The sequence below is a fragment of the Pseudopipra pipra genome, chromosome 16 (genome assembly GCF_036250125.1).
Source record: "Pseudopipra pipra isolate bDixPip1 chromosome 16, bDixPip1.hap1, whole genome shotgun sequence".
Taxonomy (NCBI): Eukaryota; Metazoa; Chordata; class Aves; order Passeriformes; family Pipridae; genus Pseudopipra; species Pseudopipra pipra.
The window spans coordinates 9,065,476-9,089,953 of NC_087564.1; the positions used below are offsets into that span (position 1 = coordinate 9,065,476).

A 24,478-nucleotide genomic window follows, 5' to 3' on the forward strand; every position below is an offset into this window, starting at 1 on the left:
TTCAAGACGATGCACATGGTTAAAAAGTAACTAGGTGTTGCCTTGCTGGCTGCCTCAGTTCTCCTCCTCATTGTTTCTTTAAATCATTTGGCTTGGCTATGTGTAGTTTCTATGTTGTAAATACTATGAATTCTTGTTACATCTCTAAACCCCGACATCAGACGGACAGTTGCTGAAGGGGAGCGAGCAGCCCTCAGTCCTGCACTGCAACGCCACATCCAACACCGACCCCTGCGCCCCTGGCTGGCGGAGTCCTGGAAGTGTCACAGTGTAGAGGGACCAGCTAAAAACAGAAGCTTTTTGAACAGGTAAATGGAAGCCTGAGACTTTCCCTTGGAAGTTGTATCTGATAATCATTTTAATCACTTTTTGTTGGCACCCTGAATAGACTTCACTGCTGTATCTGCAAAGCATACATTTCTACATTGGTAAAGCAGAACATACTGTTTCTGTCTGTCCACAGCCTTCATGAATATCCAGCCCAGTCTGCACTTTCTGTTCTTCCACTAATCACCGTGGGTTGATTTGTTTCCCAGCAGTCAGTGCTGCAGCTTTTGAAGGTAGAGCTTAGTGGAAAAGAGAACACAAATAACTGGCAGCCAGCTCCCTGCTGTGCCTCATCCACTACTGGGCTCCTGCACTGTAGGGTTCTCTCTACATAGGACGAATTTTGTTCTTGAGTCCTGTTCGTTCCAGTTGAACTGATTATCAGATACAACTTCCAAGGGAAAAGTCAACTGCAATAAGCAACACTAGAAAAATGTTTCTGTAAGTCACAGACCACTTATAACAGCTGAACCCAAAATCCAAGGACTGTTTCTCATTCCTATGGGAAGACTGTTAGCGGGAAGATCAGAAGAAATGAACTGTGCTGGAAAGAGTGGAGAAAAAAATTAAGATACTTGGTGTTTTGTAGGATTTTTTATAAAGTAAGGTATTGCAGATTTACACAGTAACATCAAGTAAAAGACATGGCACTATATCATTCCTAGTTTAGGTTTGAATACACCCTTACTTGATTCCCACCATTTTGCTGTCCCAGATGCTACACCAACAGCTAACAGGGCAAAAGCAGGCACTGGTACAAATGAAATGGGAAACTCAGGGAGGCAGGAGCACAACAGGTGATGGGAGTTAAAGTTATTTAATGAAGTGTCACCAACATCTTATCTTTATTGTTAATTAAAGGATAAAAAAAAACCAGTAGGAGTTTAAGAGGATACTATTGCTTCAAGAATCACTTTCAAGAAGTGCGACAACTTCTAAATAGATTTTTAAAAGTTAGTTATAGTCATCCCAAGTATATTTACAAAAAAGTGCAAATAAAATCTGTGTCATTAAAATTGTCTTTAAAGACTGGGCTAGTAAAGAATTTAAAATACATAATAAAGCAGAAATTTAAGATCTGTAGCAACAGCTGCTCATACTTTAATTTTAGCACTTACAGTTTTACCTGTTCTCTCACACGTCATTAATGAGTTACTTTAGGATCTACTGATATTTTTGTGTGCTTCAGCAATTTCCATTTCTATCTATGTTAACCAAGAACTGTTTTGTCCCATTCCGAGAACATGTATCTGATAGCATTTGACTGTCCTGATTACATCAAGCATGAAACTTAGCGAGTTTAAGATTCAGACAAAAAATTTTATCCATTTTCATGTTCTCATAGAGGGTCTAAGACATAAATAGCTTTTGTTGGAAGAATTTCCTAAATTACTAGAAACAGTTCTAAGACAGGTCAAAGCATCCGCATTCAGGGTGAGACCATTAGATTTCTCTTTGAGAAGTGCATATTCCCACTTGAAGTATCCACAACCTTTTCTATCACTGTTTTGCTTGCCAACAGGACAACAGAAAAATGCTTTGCCATGATTTGGGCCAGCATTTGACACACAGAGTTTTTTGGCTCTTCGACCGCAGTTGCACAGAGGAGGAGTTGATTTTCCACTTCTCACAGCTCTTACACGTGGATTCAAGTTGACTGTGGAGTTGAGAATGGCAGGAGACACTCTGGGCAAATTTGAACTTCTCAAAGGTAAGGAATGATCAAAAGATGAAGTCTTCTCTTGATATATAGCAAAAGACTGTTTTTTTGCTGGTGGGAATGTTTTTGGACTAGTTGGCTTTCTTTTAGGAACCTCTGAAGAAGTAGAGTAATTTCCAGTTAGTGCTGAAATGGTATTTCCCTTTGCAAATGGTAACTTAAAAGCTGAAAAATTTGAAGTCTGCCTTTGCACTGTTCCTACATTATAGATTGTAGTATCAGGACTTTTGTAAATGATAGGTTTCAGAGGTTCCATGGATACTGCCCTTTTCTCCAAACTCTGATTATCTGAACTTGCCACAGCCAATTCTTTTGAAATTGTTTTTTCTTCAAACACTGTTAAACTATCTGCACTCAAGTCATCCTTGAGCTGAACAGAGTCTGACTTTTGTTCATATTGAGATTCTGGTATTATAGCAACATCTTCCCAGTCTGTCAGCAGAGACAAGCAGTCAGCACTGGTACTGATCTCCTCACTGGAGACAGTAACTGAGGGGATGGTAGTGGAGACGAGCACCAGTCCTGGTCCCTGTACTGGGGGGCTGTATCTGGCTGTACCCAGAAGCTGCCCATTGCTCAATCCCTGCTGGATGCCTGTTGGTGCAGGACTGGGAGATGGCTGTGCCAGCTCAAGAGGAACAGGAAATCTCTCAGTAGATGTTGCTGAAGGGCTTTGGCATTGAGCATGGAATTCAGTCCTTGAGCTGCTGCTGGGTACAGCATGGACATCTGCTGAGGTACAATTGGTCTGTTGTTCCTTGGTCTGTACATTAGAAGTTATGTTGTTTCCAGCAAAAGAGCGTTTGTTCTCAGCCAGAGAGTTTGTTTCTGATGTTCTATCTCTAGATGTTTCAGGCCTGCTCTTACTTCCCAGTGGAGTCTTGTCAGTGAAGTTTCCAGCCAGTGTTCTGGCAATTAAATTACCCTGCAGACGTGCCTAGGGAGTCCGTAAAAAAAAAGGAAATTTTGGAGAGTGAATACCCAGAAGTTTTGGGAATCAATGCACAAAATTAATAAGCGTATCAGCCTACGGATGTTCTGTTCAAATCAAAGTCAGGATGCTGGGTTTATTATTTGAATAGCTCATCTTTCATCTGTATTCCAAGCTACCAAGCAAGTAGACGAAGTAGTTACTAACCTTATCCAAAGATTTAGTAACCTTCAGCACACATCCATCACAAATCAGCCTCCAAGCAAGACGAGCAGTATTCCGAGAATCGTCCAACCCTTCAAAAGTATGATTATATTAATGACTTCTTTTAAAACTGCTACTGGGGACAGTTCTTATTAGAGGAAAAATGTGATCTAGGTAAGCCTTACATAAATGACAAGGAGTCACAGAACTCTGACACAGTTATCTAATTCAAAAAAGGAAAGTGGAAGTAGAAAATTCCAAAGAATTCCCTGTGCTGAAACATCTGAAGGACCAATCCACAGACTTGAATATCTATTCACAATTTTAAAAATCCTCTCCCTGTTTTATTAATCAAGTTCAAAAAAATAAATTCATATTGTGCTGGAATTTTCTCACATTAACATGCTGTTCAGAGGTCAAGTTTTCTTATCCTCCCTCCACCTCTTTTCTTTTGCATCCTAGCAATTCAGAAATTGATCTTGTGAACATGCACTCAGTAGCACTAAGAGAGATGTCAGAAAAAAAAGTATGAGTCTAGAAATAACTAACTCTGATCTTTGAAGCATTTTGCCTTTCTTGTTTTGCTGTTCCTTTGGACAGAACATTGTTGTGCAAATTCATTGCATAACCTGGAAACAATTGTTACTATTCAGAGTAATGACTAGCTACTGACTCGCTGCTTTAGTTTAGCTAACTAAACTAAATAGGAAATATTTAGCTTTATAAAATAGATATTAATATGCATTATATACCTATATTAAAATGAGGATCATCATATCACTTACCAGAATGTTCCCGTCCTACAAAAGCTATCCCCAAATCCTGCAAAGCTCCATTTAGCCCTTTAGGCTTCCTATTATAGAAGGCCTAAGGAAAGAAATGCAGGTGCTCAACATGAAGCATTTCGAAACTTCTTCCTAGTCAAATGAAAACCATTTCAGAAATATCACCTTATGAATAATAAGTCTCACAAGTCAATTGTGCAAGTTGGGTGTTTGCATTGAGGATAAGACCGTGACTTACCCTGTAACAAATCAGAATGGAAAGAACCATGAATCCCCTCTCTCAGTCTTAAGCAAATCCATTCTGTCTGCACTCTATGGCTTACATTGATGAAGGCCTTAACAGACCAGCATTGAAGAATATAACTATAAATAATACCTTGACATATTTAAATATACAATCAAAGGCACAGGCATTAATATATTTGACATAGGTATGGGATTTTTTTTAAATGAGAAAAAGTGAGTTTTGCTACTTACTCCAAGTATCTGATTTGATCACTAGGAAGGGGCAATATTCACATTGTTTATTTTTAGAGACCTAGTTCTGTTGCACAGGTAGACTTGTGGGTCACCCTCTGAAAGTTTCCTTGATTACACAGGGAAAGGTACACTTAGGTGCTGTTAGCCCCCAGGTTAGAACTCTGTTCTGGTATAGACTATGTAATAAAATATACATTCATTTTTTCAGTGTTATCCATACTATTCAGAATGTACTCTCTGGTCTTGACCTGTAAGTACCTCTATGACAATAACTTTCAACACAGCAATGCAAGGCAGCCATAAGGCACTCAAAACAAGGGATGTCAGGAAACAGGCAGAGCAAAAGGTTTAAAGAAAGGAAGAGCAGCTCAAAATTTTCTTGGGATTATCGATCATTTATCAAACAACAATCTTTTCCTACCATTAAGATTTCTATTAAAATTCACACAGTTCTAGGCCATGCAGTTGGTTATTGAGTGATAACAACATGAAAAGAAAACAGGTTACAGGTTACTCTGGTCACTGGGACATACAGCACTGGCTTGCAAGCTCAGGTATAGTTACCCTTTGGGGTGATAATGTGGATATAAATGTTTCAGTCTATAGATATTCTCACCCTGTATGTTGCTTTGAGATCAATCCAGGAATTCAAAATGTCAGGTTTTCGCAGCTGCTTCCTTTTACACTCGTACTGCAGACACACACCCAGGTCCCAGTCTGTGCAGGAAAACCACAGTCAATGCACCACTACAGCACTGGCCTAAAATTCACATACTGTGGCCTATGTGGCCCTTTATGTGGCCTAAAATCTACATAAAGAGACATAACATCAATAGGAGAGGAAGCACAGGCTGTGAAGTCTTTGTCCACAGAAAACACTGGGGTTGCTGCAGTGGGACATCAGGAGCAGCGAATCCCTGCTGTTAGTAAATGACTTCAGACAAGTAAAGATCTCAATCACTAAATTGTTTAGACAGATTAAGAACGGTGACACAGTTCACTATGTAAAGCAGAAAAATGTAACAATGTCAGACCCTGGAGACAGAGGTGCTGCAAACACATCAGGATTCCATATTTTCAGCCTTATCTCAAAATTGCACATTTTTAATACCTAATACCAGGATTTTGGCAGAACAGAAGTGAAGACACAGTCTCACTAGTGCCACCAAATGTTATTTCTCTGCAGAAAAAGCAAATGAAAATATTATTTACCTGTCCAAGTAACAAAGGTACAAGCTTTTGCTTCTGAAGAGAAATTACTCTGAGTATCCGTACTGAATATAATTTTCTTCTCCTTTTGTATCTTTTGAATCCATTTCATAAACAGTGATAAGCAAATGTTGAGAGGGACCCCTTTGTCAACTTGATCCTTTATGAAACAGAACAACATGTGTGTCTTAGAATGCAATGAAATTCATTTGAGGTTTATTTCTTCTTAGCCCTTTAAAGGCCTCTTTAAATAAAATTGTAAACAGCAATTATACAAGTGTAAAACAATGCTAAATCACTATTTATACCTGTGTTATGCCAGTTAGTTCTGTACAGAATTCAGAGAGAACAGGATGCTCCTGAGGCTGGACATACACGTGGAACTCAGATTCAATCTCTCCCGTTGAGGTGTTTAACAGGACTGCTGGAAATTCGACTGCAACAAACACAGAAGGAGAAGAAAAAAAAGAGAAACAACCCAACACACAAAGAAGCCAGAAAGGTTAAAGCTGTCCAGAGAAATTATTCCATTTATATATGGGTGCCTTCCAACTCAGCTGAATCTATGATATAATATATAAATATGATTTATATATATATTTTAGATAGATAGATATAATTTAGATATTATATTACTCCATTAAACTGGGGCTGAACCGTCAGGATTCAGAAGGAACATAATGTAATGAAGACAGAACGTTCGAAGGCAGACCGCGGCCCCTGGGCCCCCCGCCCGCTCCCGGAGCACTCACTGATCTCGGGCCAGCGCTGCTGCCTCTCCCCCCAGCACGTGGCCTCGAAGTCCAGCACGATGAGGAAGGCGAAGCGCTGCCCCGCGCCCGCCCGCGCCCCGCTCCGCGCCCGGGCGCTGCTCCGCGCCAGCCCCAGCCGCCTGCGGACACCGATCGCGGTCAAGGACAGCCCGCAACCCCTCCGGCCCCCGCCGCGGCCCCTTCCACCCGCCGTGTCCCCAGAGCCGCAGCCCCTTCCACCCGCCGTGCCCCCAGAGCCGCGGCCCCACCTGGCCAGGCGCTTGGTGGCCATGGCCGCCCTCAGCGCCCCGCCGCCATTTCAAACGTGCCGCGGGCCCGCCCCCATCGCGCGCTCGGCGCTCGGCTGCTCCGGCCGGGAGCGCGGGGCCCGTGCCCGGCGCGGCTCCGGCGGGCTCCGAGTGCCCCCCTCGGGCCGGGAGCAGCGGACCCGTGAGGGGCAGCAGGACCCCGCGCTCCGGCCCAGGCCATGGCGAAGGGGCTCTGCCTCAACGGGCGCAAGCGGCCCGCGGGGGCCGAGGGAGAGCGGGCGGCGCGGAAGAGGCGGAAGGCGGATGGCGGCGGCCCCGGCCCGGGCCCCGAGGTGAGAGCAGCGGGAGGAGCGCGGTGCGGGCCGCATGTCCCTTACGGCCCCTTCCCGAGGTGCTGCTGTGGCACACGGTGGGGCGCCGGGAGCAGCGAGTTCATGTTTCGCCAACAGTGCACCGGGAGGGTCGCCTACAGGCTGTGCCTGCGGGTAACACCATGGAATGCCCTGAGTTGGAAGGGATCCACAAGGATCATCGAGTCCAACTCCTGGCCCTGCACAGGACACCCCAACAATCCCACCACGTGCCTGAGAGCTTTGTCCAAATGCTTCCTGACCTATGTCAGGTTTGATGCTGTGACTGCTGCCCTGGGGAGGCTGTTAATGGCTTGGATTCTGCTCCAAGGAATGTGGAAACGAACTCATTTGGAGTGTTCAGCGTTACATTTAAGGAATTTTGTTTAAAAAGTACATACGTCCTCCCGTATAATCTGCTAAACAAAGCAGATGTTGGAAGGAGCGTTGTGTCTGAAGGGCGCAGAGCAGCCTCAGGGAACACCTCATCCAGGGTGCCCTGACTCAGTGCGGGACAGGAGTCGCTGTGTCCCACCTGTGAGATCAGCCCTGTTTGTACCCAACTGGAGACTGAAATTCCTGTGGTTGGCAGTACCCTCTACCTGCTGAATCAAAACTTCTGCTCTTTGTCTGGTTTTTTTTTTGTCTGTTTGTTTTTTTGCAAAGCTCTAATTAGGCCATGTTGAAAACAACAGTGTCATTACTTACTTTTCTAACTTAGCATGAGAGATGAGGCACCAGCCCATGCTGTTCTTGCCAGATGATTCTTAACCTCGGGAACCTCAAAGGTTGTCACCTCTCTTTAACTTCCTTACCCAATGACAAATGTCTTTAAGAGCACAGTCCCACATGAGCAGGCTCTGGCCAAATTACTGAGCAAAGACTTGTTAGTGTGCAGGGGAAAGCACTTCTGGTGGTTGTTTATCCTTTAGGATCTGATATTCTGTAGTGTTCTGAGGCCTTTTCCCCTCTGTATGGGGTGACGTCTTTTCATCACATATGAAAGGAGCATCTTTAAAATTTTTACAGGAGGAATTCTTTGGAACAGGCCATCTGGTCAGTGGAGGTCTCCAAAACCCTGCATTTCCTCGCTGACTAGCCTTTAGAAGAATTTGTGCATTCAGGCTTAAAGAACTGCTGTGTTGAACAGTGTGGCACAGTCCCCACCTCATCCACTCGGTGTTTGCTTTCTGCAGTTTTTTTGGATTTTACTGAAACGTTTTTCCCTGCAGGGGTCAGCAAACCCCTCTGCCAGAGCAGATCACACACTGCAAATGGAGTAAATGGGTTTCATAAAACCTCAGATGGAGTGGGTACTTGTACAAATGTTCAAAGCTGTACAGCAGGAAGTGGGTGAAAGAGTTGAGAGAGTAGAACATTGTGTTTGCAGATGAATTAAGTCTCCTTACTGCATACAGCTGCTTACATTAATCTTTATTAAAGAAATCTTTGAAGTTAGAGTACCTGAATTACTGAAATGTTGACAGTGAATTTAATATTAAAGTGTGATCTGAAAGGAAATTTTTGCCTATAACGAGTGGAAGACTTTTTTTAAATGTAGTTGATTGTATCTAAATAGTTTTCCTTTTACTTTATTTTCCATGAACTGGTGTGATTACATAAAACCTCTCTTTACTGGCATTTCCCTTTCCACAGGAAAAGTCATGTCGCCTGTCAGCAGCTTTGCTTGGGGAGGACTGTGAAATCAGCCATGACCAGCTGTATGAGTTGTTGAAGTATGCAGCTTTGGGAAAATGCCACAATGCAGCACAACCCAGGTACAAAACATCCACAGTCAGGAATCAGCCCTGTCCTGTGCTCTCCTGTGTTGTGAAAACATTCCTCAGGATTGGCCACACTGGGTTTGAAACACTCGCAGCACGGTTGCCATAATGGCAGCCTGGATTGTGCAGATACAGTCGTTGTTAGACTTGACCAGAGACCAGAATTCGGACAAAAATCCCACCATTTCATAGTTCTGTTTTCTGCAGTTATGAAAAACTAAACTACTGTTGTGGAACTGAAGAAGCTTCACACGCTGACGAACAAAATACCATGTTAAAATATTAACACAAATATTAACATGTTTCGTGTTAGATATAATTGAAACAGCATTCTAGAATGTTTTGGGAAAAACATTTTTAATCATTTTTCCTTTTCTCAGGGCAACTTCTCAGCACTGGAAGGGAAAGGCTGAGGAGGGTCCTTGGATAACAAAAATATGGTGAAATTATTCTTAAAATGAAACTCAAAGCAAAAATGATCCCACTTTAGATTTTTAATAGTGAATAGAAAATTATTTTGTGGGATTTTTTTGATGCATTAACTCACTAGACTGCATCACTGCAGCTGAAGTTACTTACGTGTATGCACATTCTGATGCATATAAATGAGGTATAAATGTCTTGAAATGGTATGCAGCAGAAGTTTGCTATAACTCATTCTTTCTCTGTCTCCCATATTCTGTTGCTTCCAGGAATATGTGTCTTCTTGAGATAAGCTACAAAGCCTCTTCTCATTGAAGTCATTTGGCACTTTGCCACTCACTGACTTAAAAGCTGGGCTGGTTCCAAGTTTGTTTTTAAGAGTACTTGATAATTGTTTTGCTTTGATTTTTATTTTATTTTTTTAATCAATGCTATTTTCTGCCTGCAGCTGGTGCCGTATTTATCACCAAAGCCACCTGGCTGGAGTTGTGGTTGTTGTTCTACACGAAATGAGCCAAGTCCATTTCTACAGATTCTATTTACAGTTCAAACACCTCAGAAAACTGTTCCGGCATGTAAGTCCCCAAACTGCACTGGTGTCTTCTAAACTTCTTCCAGTTCTGAAACCACATCCCTGGGATTACTGGCTGCAGTGGAATTACTGCCTTTCCTCAGGATGTGGCCATCTTTGACTCTCACAGCAAGCAAATGAGAGGATCTATTTGCTGCAGTTGTCAGCTCAGAACAAAGGCCAGGGCTTTGATATTAGACACAGGATTTCAAGACTTTTATGTCTTTGAAGCCTTACCAGGTGAAACATGTATTGATGTTTCAGTCCTCTGACTGTTACATATCCTCACCTTCAGGGTGCCAATGAGATTAAAAATATCTTGGAATAATTCAGTAACTTGGAACTTATTCTGAGTGAGGAGACTCCCAGTAGAGTTATGCTAGTCCCACTGTTGGAAAATTTCACTTTTATTATTTGCACTTTTATATTAAGTTTCTCCCATTTCCCAAAAAGATTGTTAAAATAATTTTTTAAATTTTCTGCCTTACAAGCAACATTTTTGAAGGAAGAAAGAAGCACTTCGATTTAGGCTCCTAGAGAGTTCTTCCTGAACTGCAGCAAATGTGAATCACAACTTAACTGGAAAGACTGGAACTGGCTTTAGTTTCTATCAAAGAAAGTCTTGAGATTTGCCTTCTTGATTGTATAAGGCAAGGCAAATCTGTCCCTTAGTACAAAGAATCCCGTACCATATGTCATTAAAACAGGTTTGGTTTGTGTTGGTTTTTTTACTTGAGAAAACACCAAACGTATTTCCACTATTTCTTTATATATCCTCCCCTAAATCTGGCTGATTTGGGGATCAAGAAGAAACTTATTTGCTTGTTATTTCTGCCTCTGTTTCAAAATCTCTTTTTTCAGAGGTTCACATTAACACCATCTGCTGACTTCCTCGCCAGCCTGTATGGGGAAGGAACAGACCTGAAACCTCAAAACGCAGCACAAGGTACCTTCTTTGGGTTTGCATGGTCTCTTTCAAGACAGTGACTCACTTTGAGCAGTATTTCATGACTTTGCATCCTCTGCAATCCCAGCAGGCTGCCATGGTAAACTTGTTTACAAAGGAACACGGTGCAATGACTGAAACCATGAGACTTCTTACCCTGACTAGTTCAGTAACACTTCTTGGGCTGATTGTTACAAGTAAATGCAAAAAGAGAGAAAGTCTTTAACATATTTAATTCCAAATTCTGATGCTTCATTACCCATCTTGTGATTATTTTATTCTAAGAGGTACCTAATAAAAGACACAGAGATATAAATTAGATTTGAGCTAAAAAGTTACTAATTTCTTCTTAGTTTGCTTTGTTATACTGAGCAGCAAATCAAGGAGAAGAACAAGTGTGTTGACAACTGATTTCCTATTTTTACTCTCTTTATAGAGGTGGTTGTAATCCAACAGGCTTGTACAAAACCTGCAAGACACTCCAGTGAGAACTTCACTGAAACTGTTAGAAGGGTAACAAAGAATTTTGAATTCAGGTCCTAAATAGGAGAGTGAGCAGCTGTGACTGTCAGTGTATCAACAGTCCTGTAGCATCTTGACTGTAAATCTACTGCACAGTCACAGGTCAGGGAGCTCAGGTATACTTTTCTTTTAAGAGCAATCTTCAGAGAATCACCCTCAGGGTAATTGATACAGCTGTGGATTCTGGGGTCAGTTCAGTGTTTGTTCCTTTGTGAGCCACACTTAAAGCACATTTGTCTTCTGGTAATTCTTAAGGGAAAAATTTCACAGAGAAGGTAGGAAAAGAAAAAGAGAACTTCCTTCACAGCTTACATGAAGTAACACATGATTATGTTGTCATGCTTATGAAGCAAGTTTGTTCTCTCTGTTTCTGAAAGGAATGTGAGACAGAGCCTTGTGATGTGACTTGCTTCAGCCAGCAGTGTCAGTAGCTGAACTGGGAAAAAGAGTAAAATATGCTGAATGTCAAGTATATTTATTATATATAGTATACATAAGATATACTATTATGTATATATAATGTATATAGTATGTGTATATTTACACACAATAACTGAGATGTAAATTGGATATATATATGTATAAACTGGAGAGAGAGAGAAAAATAAACTGGAGACAGACTGTGTGTCAATCTTTCTATCTACCCATCTCTCTCCAGTCCATTGTTCTAGGTAGTGTTTTCATTTGAAATGGTGTTCAACTAATGCAGAAACTGCCTGCAAGTGGGGAGTGCTCTCTGAGCTTGACAGGTGCTTCTGTTTTTTACAGGCTTGACTTCCACCAGCAGTGACTGTGTTTCTAAAAGCTCAGATTTGCAATGTGATCCCATCATTCAGAGATACGGAGAAAAAAGACGAGGCCTTACCAGCTATACTCTGACTTTAGAAGAGCAGGAAAAAAATGACTATCCCATAGAAGGTCAGTTTTTGAGGGCTGTTTGGTTGGGTTTGGGTTTGGTTTTTATAATTTTAACAGTTATATGTTCTGTCATGTAAGAGATATGATGAGTTTTAGAAGAAAGAGGTCTTTTTCTTTTATCATGGATGTGTTTTCCCTCTAGGCTCCCCTGGATGCAAGGACTATATATCTACAGAGTGTGATCAGCAGAGGACAGACAGCAGCCCCCTCTTTGGTCTGGATTGTGAAATGGTAAAAATCAATGTGTGTGGCCTTACAAAATAGAGTCAAGCACCAGCTATTCCCAAGTGAGCCAAGCCCCCTCTGTATTTGCTAAACCAATTTCGATATATTAATATTTACTGCCAGTCCCTTCACTGATGGTACCAGCACTAATGCAGCCTTGGGAAGGGCACAGGAAGTGGTTCTGGCAACAAGACAGAGATAATATACTGAGCAGAGAGCTCAGGTCTGTGTTGGCTCTCAGCAGCAGATGGATCTGCCAGGCCTATTAGCAATGCTGCAGTAACCCCAGAGGCTGCTGTGGAATTCCTCCTCAGCTCTCCCCGAGGTTTGGGAAAGATACTTCCCTGTCATACATCTTGCCTTTAGCCATCACAGTTCCTCTGGCAGCATGCTGTGGTGAAGATTCCTCCTTTAGTGCAGTTTTGCCCTTGCAGAGATGTCTATTTGGCACCAGCATTGAGTAACTAATGATATAGCCTGGGCTCTTTTAAATTGTACAATGTCTCTGGTGCTGATGCTGTCAGTGACAGCTGTGCAGTGCAGAGCACAGACTGATTCTGTGAAATCAGCACTTCTTCATAATGGTTTTCTGTGTGCTGTGCTTGCCTGTGTGTTTGCTGTGCTTATGGTGCACATTTATCAGTTAAAATTAAGCATGCTACAGTATAAAACAACCAGCTATGAGTGGTACATCTCCAACTCAAGTAACTCCTTAGCAGTAGGTGCTGACTGCAGCCAAAGCAGGTGTGAGCTAAGGTTTTTGAGTGGCAGCATCATGCTGATCCAACAACTGCCTCTGCTTCTTCCTGACAGTGCCTGACTGCAAAAGGAAACGAAGTCACCCGTGTGTCTTTGGTGGACGCGCGGGGTCAGTGCCTCCTGAACGAGCTGGTCAAACCTGAGAGCACAGTGAGGAACTACCGCACCAGGTCCCTGGCACACATGCTTCCTATCTCTGTCTTTCAGATTCAGCCTCTTTGTTACACAGGACCTGTCAGAAGGCATTGGTTTGCACAGGGGCCTGCTGTGTTTCCCTCAGTGTTAATACAGTTCTTGCTGTGTGACTAAAATAACCAACACTGTGTGTACACTCCGCTGCACAGTGCCCATGTGGCTACTAGGCAGAAACATTGCCATTCTGAAGCACTCTAGGGAAAGTTCTGTTACAAATTCTGTTACAAATTAGTGATACGCAGTGCAAGTTATTCTTTACTGCTCTCTATAAAATAAGATGGAGGGTAAGAGTACAGGATTGCAGTCTGAGTCTCTGCTCCATAGCTAAATTTGCTCATATGTAAAAAATTAATAGAGCAGCTTATCAGCTTGTACACATTTCTAAGGCTAGGCTCAGGATTATAACAAAAGCAGGCAAAACTCAAGCCTTGTCTTCTCCAAAACTTTACCTGGCTTTATACAGGAGGTGACATGCCAGTCCCCTCAGATTACTTGAAAGAATCTCCTTCCACCATCAGTCTTGCAGTACATCCTTTGCTGTGCTATCTGATCCTACCAACTGCATCATTTAAGAATACTTGAGAGAAATAAACTTTTGAAAGAGATGTGGTGGCACTCACAGCAGTTTAATAACACCTGCAGTGTATCCTCTGATGTTGGAACAGAAAACAGTAAATGGCATTCTGTGATTAGTTACACCGAGTTCATATTTTACATTACCTGCTTGTAATATTCTCCAGCAGACACTGTTGCTAATATGTTGCTTTTACCTCATCCAACTTTTGTTTTAAAGATTCTCAGGAGTCACAAAAAAAATGCTTCTTCCAGTGAAAACAAGACTGTCAGACATCCAAACCAAGCTAAAAAAAATGCTTCCCCATGATGCAGTATTGGTGGGTCATTCTCTAAACTCTGATCTTCAGGCTTTGGAAGTGAGTATGTTTTTAAGAGTATTTTTTCCAACCCTGTGTTACTCTTTTTCAGACATGAAAACTCTTAGTAATTTCTCTTTTATTAGTGAGCACTTGTTAATTGCTTTTAATTATGAATAGCCCTATGCCTATAAGGATTTAAAGAAGAAGAACTGTCTTTACAGCTGTAAAATTTGCAGGGTCTGTTCAGAACCCAAAAGGAAGGGAGGAGTCTGTCCAGACATAGGTATGGTTGCAACTGAAGCTTTACCTCTGCTTCACCCAGATGCTTCTGAGAGCTCTGTCATGGGAAGAACTGAAGAACTGCTTGACTCATAAGTAATCTTTCTAACCCAATCTAGATCTTCCCACTAGAGTTTTAGAGAGCAGAGTTGGACTTGTTTCATTATTCCTGTCGTTCTTTTTTTGTGGATCAGGTGTCTGTCAGTGAGACACTGGCAACTGAAATGAAAAGGCAGTGCACAGGAAACTATGAAGTTACTGCCCAATTCTATATGACTGCTGTTCTTAAATTAAATGGGTGATGTTTTTTTCTCTTCCAGATGATCCACCCCAGTGTTATTGATACTTCATTGCTTTTTGCCAGAACTGAAGGTCGAAGATTTAAGTTAAAATTTCTAGCCAAAGCTGTTTTAGGGTAAGATTATTACTGTATTGTCATGGGAAATGTTATAAACTGTCATGGTGGGTCATAGGGTCTTGTTCTGCCACTAGTCACATGAGAATTATTATCTTTTTACTAAAATTAAAAAAATGGCTGTGCAAGTAAGACACGGTAAAGAAGTGTTTACTGGCTGCTTTAAACATCAGGCAGCATAATAACTGGGCTTGTCTTTGAGCAAGCAAGGAATGCTGTGACCCAACCAGACTGGAGTCCCAGCAAAACTGGCCTTTCTGCACATCTGGAGCAGTACAGGTGTATTGAACTGTGGAACAGCAGAGACACTCTGCCTCACACAAATGAGATCTGTTGGCAAGAAAAAAAGGCTAATACATGAAAGTATAATTTACTGACTTAAATGATATTCCTCAGTGTACCACCTACCACTGCATAGTATGTCTTAGTGACACAGTTCTCACCATGCTCATAGTGTGTGTTAATACTCTGCAGCACAAAACTTCACTGAGCTGGAGGTTGCCTCCTTCTCTTTGTGCAAATTGTGAGTTAGGTCATTGGTCAAGAAAGAAGTAAAATTAAAAATACTCATGTATCAGAGCACCAAGTATTAGCACTGCTTCTGTCAAACCCCATAAACTGTTTTGCTCAACATTGCAAAAACATTTCTTGCAGTAACTTTTGGGAATATTTCACAAGAATGCTGCTGCACAGAACTGAAATCCTTTTTGGAGAAGGGAAAGCTCTTTTGCCTGAAAAGGACCCAGTTTAGAAAAGACAGGATGTTGGTCAGTATGGAAAAACAGATAACCTGCCTGTGCACCTAATTTTGATGCCCTAGGAAGGAGATTCAGTGTGAACAGAAGCTTGGGCATGATCCTACAGAAGATGCTAGAGCTGCATTGGAATTAGCTCAATTCTTCATTGAGCAAGGACCAGCAAAGGTAATTGTAATATGTAATTAAGATTTCTATCCTTAAACACAGAACATATATGTTGTGCTTATGAAGGAAAAAAGAACCATTCCTGCCCATCCTCTCACTGATTTAAAAGAGAAAATGGAGCTGTGATAGAGGCCTCAATTTTGACAGCTTGCTACTTTCAGCATATATCCATATATTATCTGAATAACCTGAGCATTACCAGTGTTTCAGTACTCACTGACATGAGTCAGCATTGCTGCTCATCTTGAAGAGGGGCATTGGGTGAAGGAGGATTGAGACACTTCCAGCCTACAGGAATGCCTGTAATTTTTCCAGATGAAAGAAGAGAGACACCTTGTGTGTTGTGGTAGTGATTCAGCTGGTCTTATGAGTCCCTTGCTTGTGTTGTTGATTTCTGAGAGTTTTTTGGAGATGATTGCTGGTTGATGCTGTGAGTGCTGCATGCTCAAAAATGACAACAGAAAATAATAAGGCAAGAAATTAATGCCCATGTTTCTTCACTACCAGAGTGTGCCTGTGTGACTCATAGGGAGAGCACAGGCTTTTTGGTTAGCTGCAATTAGCTGATGAGATGAAAGCTAACTACTAATCTGCTTCCTTCCTCAAGGTAGCAGAACTAAACTTGGAGATGCTTCTGACAGCTGAAAAACTGGCTGAGGTCTCACAGAACAAAGCTGTGCTGCGGCCACAAGGATGTGGGGTCCAGAAAGAGCTGAATGAGCCTCCACATTTATCTAAACCATGGTAAAAAGATTCTCAAGTACATGTTTTTCCTTCACCTGATTTCTCAGTAAGATCAAAAAAGTGCCTTATGTTTTTTAGAAACCATCAGGATCTTCAGAGAGACACAAATAATTGTAGTGTAGCTCTGAAAAACTTTGAGCAGTTGCATCTTAAATTTCACAGCACATTTCCTAGGCTTCTTTTGATGCTGTGGACAAGAACATTCTTTCAGATTTCTTTAATGAACTGTATCATTTTTCTCTGACAAGCGTTTTTTGAAAGCTTTTAATTCCCCACATTGATAAGCAGTGTGATTCACAGCTTGCTCCTCTCTGCTAGCTTTTTAGACTGCCTGCAGGTGACTGGCCAAAAACCCCTCCTTTTGGGCAGACAGGGACTAGACTCTTCCGGCCTGTGTCAGAGTAACCTGAGCACGTCAAACAAACAGGTGAATGGACTTAGAGTGGGTTGGTCTAAGCAAGCATCAAAGTAGTTCAAAGTTGTTCTTGTTCTGGGGGTGGGTAGATGAGTCCTATTTTAAAAAGCTGACTGACAGTACTGTTGACAATAGTGTTAATACCAGGTTAGCTGAATCCATTGGAACATTTCAGAAATGAGCTTTGATCCTCTGCATCCTCTCCTGACTCACAAAAGAAGAATTTCTGCCTGAGGGCTTTCTTGGACAATAATGAAAATTAAAGTTGGGAATTAAGTTCAATAGCTTTGTTTCTGATCCTCTGCAGTACCATTGTCTTGTACCTCTTTGAGCCTTGTACACTCTTTTTCCCTCCAGATTCTTCAAAGAGCCTTGGAAGATGTTCCCCTGTCCACCTTCAGTATCATTCAGTTCAGTTTGGGTCCAGAGTACATTGCATCTCACCTTCATACTGCACTTTATGAAAAGGTACTATTTTTTTTTGAGAACAATCTTCATACTGAGCTTGTAAAGAGATGTGATTTATCTGGAGGCACCGAGTCATTAGTTCCTTTGCTTTGTGAAGTTCCTTCAATAATCTGTGTTCCAACAGGTGAGAAGCAAGCTGACTGACATGCTGACAATTTACGCAGGTCCTTTTGAAGAAAGCTTTTGCCTGAAGTCTGTGAAGAAAGAATTTGGGAGGTGTGGACCAATCCAGTCTCTTACAGTGGTAACTGAAACATTCCAGGTGAGGAGCACTTAAAGGTTGCTGACAGGTCAGGAAGACCTGAGTAATCTCTTGGAAAGATATGGATTAGAACCACAGAAATACCAGTTATTCTGTTTCCAGGTTTTTTCTAGTTGTTTAGTCACAGCTACAACAATTCAGGGTACCTAAAACTGCTCCACACAATGACAAGAACAAATGCAGCTCGTGTGCTGCTCAGAGGACTTTGAGCACTGGGGAAGCCAAGATGCTTTTTGTCTCTCTCAAGAGAACTGATAGGTTAAGGCCTTTAATGCCCAGAGGAGGAAAGTTGATTACTAATTGATGAGCTAATTGAAGGGTTTTTTTAATGGCTGAAGTATATGGAATGTTATATATATCACTCCCAAACCCTTTTATATTCTATTTTTAAAAGAAAACACAACTTCATTGAGACCTGACTTTTAAAAAGGGAAGGCTAATGTGTCTCATTGATAAGCCTGAAGTATCTTATTGTTCTGTTTCAAGCCCTATGTCTGTGTCCAATATGAAGTGCTGGAAGCTGCCCAGCTTGCTGTGGAAATCCTGAATGGAGCTGAGGTAGCAGGATCCTGCATTAAGGTAAACAAGGCAAATAGCCAAAGCACAAGTTAGGTTCAGCCTCCAGTCTGTCTCTCTAACATCTGCTCACAGCAGTGTCTGGGCAAGTGCTGGCTGCTTGTGCTGTCACAGTCTTCTTGTCCCTGGACAATTTAGGCCCATTGGCAGAAAGCAAGTGGTTATATCCCTCTTTTTTCCTTTCTGCTTGTCAGCAGAAGGGGGTTAGAAAGCATTCTGACCTCCACCCGGAGCTTTAAAAGCAAGAGCCAAGTAACAGGGCTATGGCATTTTAGTTCTGTAGTGTTTCTGCATTACAAATATGATCTCTCTTCCTTTTTCATGACTAATTAAGTTAGCCTTCATTAGTCATATTTTTTTCAAGGGAGGGAAAATAGCCTGGCAACTTTTGGTAATGGGAGAAAAATACTTTAAAATAGAAACTCTGAACACAGAGCTGTGTGGGCTGATGTGCTGTTTGTTCCTGCTGGATCCACCCCAGGTGCAGAGACCTGTCACTGCAGCAATGCTGGACTGTGATGTTCTGATAAAGGAATTAGAACTGGATGTAGAAAATGAAGGTGTGATTTATGTGGCGGGTCTAAAGAAGTCATTAACAGAGACAGACTTGCAAGAAGAATTCAGCCAGTTGAAAGACTTGGAAACACTGTTCCTGCCAAAGGATCTCCAGAGTGGAAAGCACAGGAATTGCTGTTTCCTCAGTAAGTAGCTTCACACACAGCCTGCTTATTTCCTTCAAATAAGCTTATTCAGCAGCCCTTGGGACTTTGCACAGACACAGCAAAAGCTACTGAAACTCAGGTATGCTCAAAGGGATGGTATTTAAAATACTCCAGTGAAAGCACATATTGTTTGGAAGAGCACTTTTTACAGCTAAATCTTTAAAAGGAAAAAACACCTGCTTAAAAAAATAACCCTTAGAAAAATTCCAAAGCTAGGTGTTGGGCTCTAGTACTTCAGAGTGAGGGCTGGCCACTGTGCAGCTTCACACAGCCCAGTAATCACCTCTAAAAGGTGAGGACAGCTGGATGAGGGCTGCTGCAGCCAACTGGCATTTCCACAGTCTGATGTTTATCTGTAGCAAAATGAGGATCTGCTTGCTGCAGTGATTTCAGTTTCTCATCTCCCTCCTGCTCCACACCTTTAGCCCTGCCTTGCAGGTGCCAAGGAGGAAGGCAGGAACAGCAATGCCAAAGCATGGTCCCTTCTCATTGCCTTTCAGAATTCCAGAAATCACAGAGTGCCGTGGATGCCCTTGAAGCTATAAATGGATGGACCGTAAAGGGTAGCAAGCTAAGAAGTAGGAATGCTCTTGCCTCAGGTCACCTCTGGAGATGGATATGGCAAATGAATCACAGGAACAGGAAACAAGGAAAACACATCTTCTATGAGAAAATGGAGCAGCTGTCTGACTCTGTGAGTGTGAGGCTATGCTGATGTTTGTTGCAATTGTTGAGGAGGGACTGCCCTGGGAACCTGGAGTGGTAACTTAGAGCTGACTTAGGTGCAGAGCTGCTTGTGACAGAAGGGTCTCCTTGTGCTGGAGCAAAGGGGCTGCCAAGGATCAGTTCTCTAGGGCAGTTTGGAGAGGCAATATCACACGAGATAACGTGATGTTTTCAGGATGCAGCCTCCCCAAGTACTACTGCTGATGAATTGGGAGTTTAATGCTTATATTCTCTTATGCAGGAGCAGGATCTAAGGAAAAAGATGAAGAAGTTAGACCACCATATCAAAAAACTTTATAGAAGTCTGCAGAATAACACCCTGTGTGTTGTTCTCTTTCCTGGACTGAACAGGTAACTTGCCACCTATTTTGCACAGAACCAAGGAAAACACAGAGCTGAATATTTCAGTCTTAATCTGTTAAAAATTAAAACCCTGCACAAGGGAGTGAAAGCCTGAGAGAAGGCCTGAAGAAGCTGTTGTACTTAGTCTGATTTTCCTGTCCAGCCAATAAAACCTCAGCCCTAAGTTCTACCCATAAGCCAGGCCTAAGACACAACAAGCACAAAAGCTGACACCACTCATGTAGCTGAGGGTCCACAGCATTAATTAATTGTACAAGTCGTATCAGTTCACCCTCTTTCCCCCGATGAATGTTTCATCCCCACTGACAATGAAGTAAGTTTTTTGTGGCCATGAATCAAGCAGTTTCCACAGGAGGCAGGTTTTTTGGGTGGTCAGCCCATGGAAAGGTTTGAGGTGAGGATGGCTGTGAGTTACAGTCCACCCTGTGGCTTTTGCAGTAGTCACTGGGTTCAGCAGGTCCAAATTGACTCTTCAAGGGCCATCTCCAACTGCCCTCACTTTGCACAAGCTTGCATCACCGAGGGGTATAATCCCACCAGCAGAACAGGTGGATTCAGTAATCTGCATCCACAGGGAGCCTATGGAAGCCCACAGAGCCTGGCCCACACTCTCTGCTGAGTGGGTTGGACAGGAGCTCCTGCTCAGGCTCCAAAGAGGTTTCTTGCCAAGCGAGATTCCTGTATTGCTGTTTCCCAGAGGACCAACAGTCCCGAGGAGGTTTCTTGATTAAAAAGAATGCCAAATAATTGCTGGGTGGAAAAAAAGTTACAGTTTTTCAACGTGCTGACCCTGAGGGTTGCAGGCCTCGCTCGCAAACTGGTCGAGGTTATGTGCATCAAGGCTGCCCTGAGCAAAACTAACACACCTCTTATTTGTGTTGCAGCACACATGGATCACAACCCGGCCTTGGTCTGATGGGAATAAAAAATGACGGAGGGAGGAGTGCTTGTTAAACTGCCAAGTTTTTAAGCAAAGTCTTTTGTTAAGATATTTTTAATTACTTGAAATATTGATGTCTTTGTAAAGCTCTCTTACCACAAGAACAATAGGCTTTCACTCTGTATCTTCTATGAAGTCTAAAAATAAAAGCCATTCAAAACATCTTAAAACACAAAACCTTTTCCATTAGACCTTCTTGCTGTGGGTTGAGCCAGGCAAGTGCTTGGGCAGAGCTGGGGCAAACCAGGGTCAGTGTTGCTTAGGATCCGATCAGGATTGGCCTGATGTCATTCCTTGCCGGAGACCAAGGGACCAGCTGAGGCATCTTCACTGAAACCCAGGCCATAAACCAGCCAGCCAGGTTAGTGTAGAACCTGCAGCAGCTGCTCAGCAGTTAACAGCTTCCCTCAGGAATTGTGTGGATTTCTGGAAATGTGCAGTGCCAGCCCCTGAAATGGAGTTGTTGCCTCCTTTCCAGGAAAGTACTGTACTTAGTCCATGGAAAGGAGGAATCGGTGATTCATACTTCTTGGACAATCTCCACTTTCTCCTCCCTCCCTGACCACCCCCACCCACCCCTTGCACACAAAAAAAAAAAAAAAAAAGAGGAAAAAAAGAAGTTTTAGTGTGGCTGTGGGAGGGGCAAGGGCCATTTTAAGGAAAGCACATGGTTGTGTGCACATAGCACAGCAACACTTTCCACAGGGAGCTGGAGGCAGGATGAGGTGCTCCAGCACCTGCCACCTAAAATAGAGGCTGCTCAAGCATCTCTTGTTAACATCGGGAATTTCCAACCATAGGGATGGCTTAGGAGAGCTTTTGGCACTCAGAAAAACGTAAAAGTAAAAGGAATTGCTTGTTTAAAGGTTTGACCATGAGTCAAGAGATTTCTTGATGTGAATTTGAATAGGCTGAGATAAAGCTGAAATAGTTATTATTCCAGAAATTATTAAATACAGCTGATAGAGTACTTACACCTTCCTACTTTCCAACTCCAAGTTCACTGTGCTGGGCTCTGTTTAAGGAGTGGAAGCTGTGTGGAGGAGGCAGGTGCAATTACAGGCAAGGAGGAGACAGGCAAGTGCAGCACGAGCCCAGAGGCAGCAGCAGTGAGCGGGCAGGGGATGCTCCTGTCACTGTCAGTCATGACTAAATTTAAAGCCTCCAAAACTCCTGAAATTAAATCTGTTATTAAGCAAGATGAATCCAGCCAATTTTTTTTTACTTATAAAAAGGTACTTTAGCCACTCCCAAGTGAGCCTGGCATCCTTTGGCTGCAGTTATTGCAAACTGGGATAAGCAACATCAACATGAAAGAGAAGCAGTGCCTTCCCCAGCACATCCCTCCCTGCTGCTGACCCAGCCCAGCACGGGGTCAGGCAGCTCAGGGGAGGGGGTGAATGGCACTGACCCCAGCACCCATCTCTGGAAAGATTTGCTCCTGTTCAGACTGTTCACATCCAGCATCTCCTTGTTGCAGACACTGGCACTGCAAAGTTGAAAAAACCCAGCTAGTTTTCATTCCACACACTCTAAAAGGATGTGGTCACCTCGCTGCAAGGAGTAGGCAAGTAAGCATCCAGAATTCCTGCTTGAGAAACTCAGGTGACAAATAAAAGTAGCAAGAGTCCTATTTATAGGCATGAAAAAATAAGTAATTTGTCCCTTTTTAATTGAAAAATGTAAAAAGGACTTCAGCTTTAAATAAGACATTTTGTACAAAGCTTGAGCACAAAAAAGTGAACACCAACGTGTCGTTATGTAAACACCACAAATGTTACTCGTTTGTTCAGTAACGCACAGAACAGCCTGTGAGTTCCCTTTCCAGTGGGGTAGATTTCTGTAGCTGTTCCCCTCCCCTTAGACCTTACTGGAATACAGGAAACCCAGAAGTTTTGGAACACTGACAAGCTACAGTAGTCAGGATACATTGTGACTAAAGGATTTTGTTTTGTTTTTTTCTTTAAGGGATTGGTCATTTAAATATACAGAAGTACAATAATCTCACAGGTAAATGAATGGCAGCTTGGATTAGAAAAAGCACCAAAATATTTAATATACATCTGGCACAAATTTCACAAGAAGTCAGTAATGAACAAACCAATGCTTTGCTTATAAGAAAAAAAAACACCTCAGACTGCACTTAATGCTCTTCTTCCAAAAGGGACACAACAAAAACATTGCACTCAGGATTGCTATCAAGTAAAGACAACCTTCTTATCACACCCTATTTGCATTGTGCCTTAGATTGCACATTCCATAAAACGCTGTTTTCATTCTGTTCCAGACAACAACAGTGAGCAAAATTTGATACAAGAAGAGTAACTGTAAAACTAAAAACCAAATGGGATTCAGTAGATGAATCGTCCTGAAATTCTCCCACTTTTCCTCTAGATCATGGTTTCAAATTTGGCTGCATCCCCTTGAAAAAAAGGTCCTCCAGGAAACAGAATTTACTCCAGCCATTTTTCAAGCATTACATTTACATTTCTGACACTGTTGGCCCAGAGAGGAACCAGGGGCTGCTCTGTGACACACAACACATTCATCATTTCCCAGAGTGAGAAGATTGGGTTCTCTCTTGGTAAGTCTGAAAAGGCAAAACACACTCCTGGCATGAAGATTTGACCCTGCCCACTCTTGCTGGTTACTGAGGAGCCAAGAGATCAGGGAGCTGTGTTCACATGAGATCAGTGACAGCCACACAAAGCTGTGCTCCTGGAACTTCCTTGGTTACACTGGAGCAAACACTATCAGAATGCCTTCCTTCCACAGAGGGGGACGTGAGGCTAAACTGGGGCCTCAAGAAAGAAATCCAGCTGCACCAACCAGCTCTCCCAGGCTGACCCTTCTCCAGGGAGCCCATCAAGGCCTTGCATTTGCTTCATGACCTCAAGACCAGCCAGTGCAAACCCCAACAGTGTTGGATCAGGACCTAATTCTGACAGTCCCATCCTGGAGCTCCTGGAACTCGAGTTACTCAACAACTAAAAGCATGAAGCCCTCCCACCACTCCATGTCCTTTTTAAAGACTATTTCAAACTTACACATAAGAAAGCAAGCATATATTTAAGATAACTATGTTTAACGTGACTTAAAAAAATCACAACTTCAAAATATCGAGTACTATTCAGTCCTCTGATGTGGAATACACCTGGGAGTAGCACAGCCTTCAGCTCCACTGATCCTCTGTGCAAGGTTTGCCACCTCTGGTCACACGATCTCCACTCTCATGGGCCCAGAGAAGAGCAAGAGTCAGCAGCTCTAACTGCATAAAATGGCAACATTCAAGTAAACACGCTGGTTCAAGAGTAGGCAACCTTTAGTCCAAATATAATTTACAGGAGGGAAAAAAACCCCACTTTACAACACAAACATTGGAGATGGATTTTTTTTTTTC

The 24,478-nt window shown here is 42.5% G+C and overlaps 2 protein-coding genes across 3 annotated transcripts; one reads left to right on the top strand and one right to left on the bottom strand.

Annotated features, from left to right (window-relative positions):
* Positions 1–906: 906 nt before the first annotated feature.
* Positions 907–6,799, bottom strand: ERI2 (ERI1 exoribonuclease family member 2). The gene is made up of 8 exons (XM_064672952.1): positions 6,678–6,799; positions 6,409–6,548; positions 5,965–6,092; positions 5,660–5,816; positions 5,064–5,164; positions 3,968–4,049; positions 3,186–3,274; positions 907–2,984 (listed from the first exon to the last, which is right to left on the bottom strand). The coding sequence occupies exons 1-8, from the start codon at positions 6,698–6,700 to the stop codon at positions 1,659–1,661; spliced, it is 2,046 nt and encodes a 681-aa protein (XP_064529022.1). The 5' UTR covers positions 6,701–6,799; the 3' UTR covers positions 907–1,658.
* Positions 1,939–21,255, top strand: REXO5 (RNA exonuclease 5). 2 transcript variants are annotated; one of them, XM_064672950.1, is made up of 19 exons: positions 1,939–2,038; positions 8,684–8,805; positions 9,683–9,809; positions 10,667–10,751; positions 12,042–12,191; positions 12,334–12,422; positions 13,230–13,345; positions 14,164–14,302; positions 14,845–14,939; positions 15,760–15,862; positions 16,470–16,606; positions 16,925–17,033; positions 17,379–17,489; positions 17,614–17,751; positions 18,238–18,330; positions 18,809–19,028; positions 19,550–19,743; positions 20,017–20,126; positions 21,023–21,255. In XM_064672950.1, exons 3-19 carry the CDS (start codon positions 9,744–9,746, stop codon positions 21,090–21,092), a joined length of 2,025 nt encoding a protein of 674 aa, XP_064529020.1. In that variant the 5' UTR covers positions 1,939–2,038; positions 8,684–8,805; positions 9,683–9,743; the 3' UTR covers positions 21,093–21,255. The 2 variants fall into 2 exon arrangements, with proteins under 2 accessions (XP_064529020.1, XP_064529019.1); XM_064672949.1 differs by lacking the exon at positions 1,939–2,038 and adding an exon at positions 6,896–7,009.
* The last annotated feature ends 3,223 nt before the right edge of the window (positions 21,256–24,478 follow it).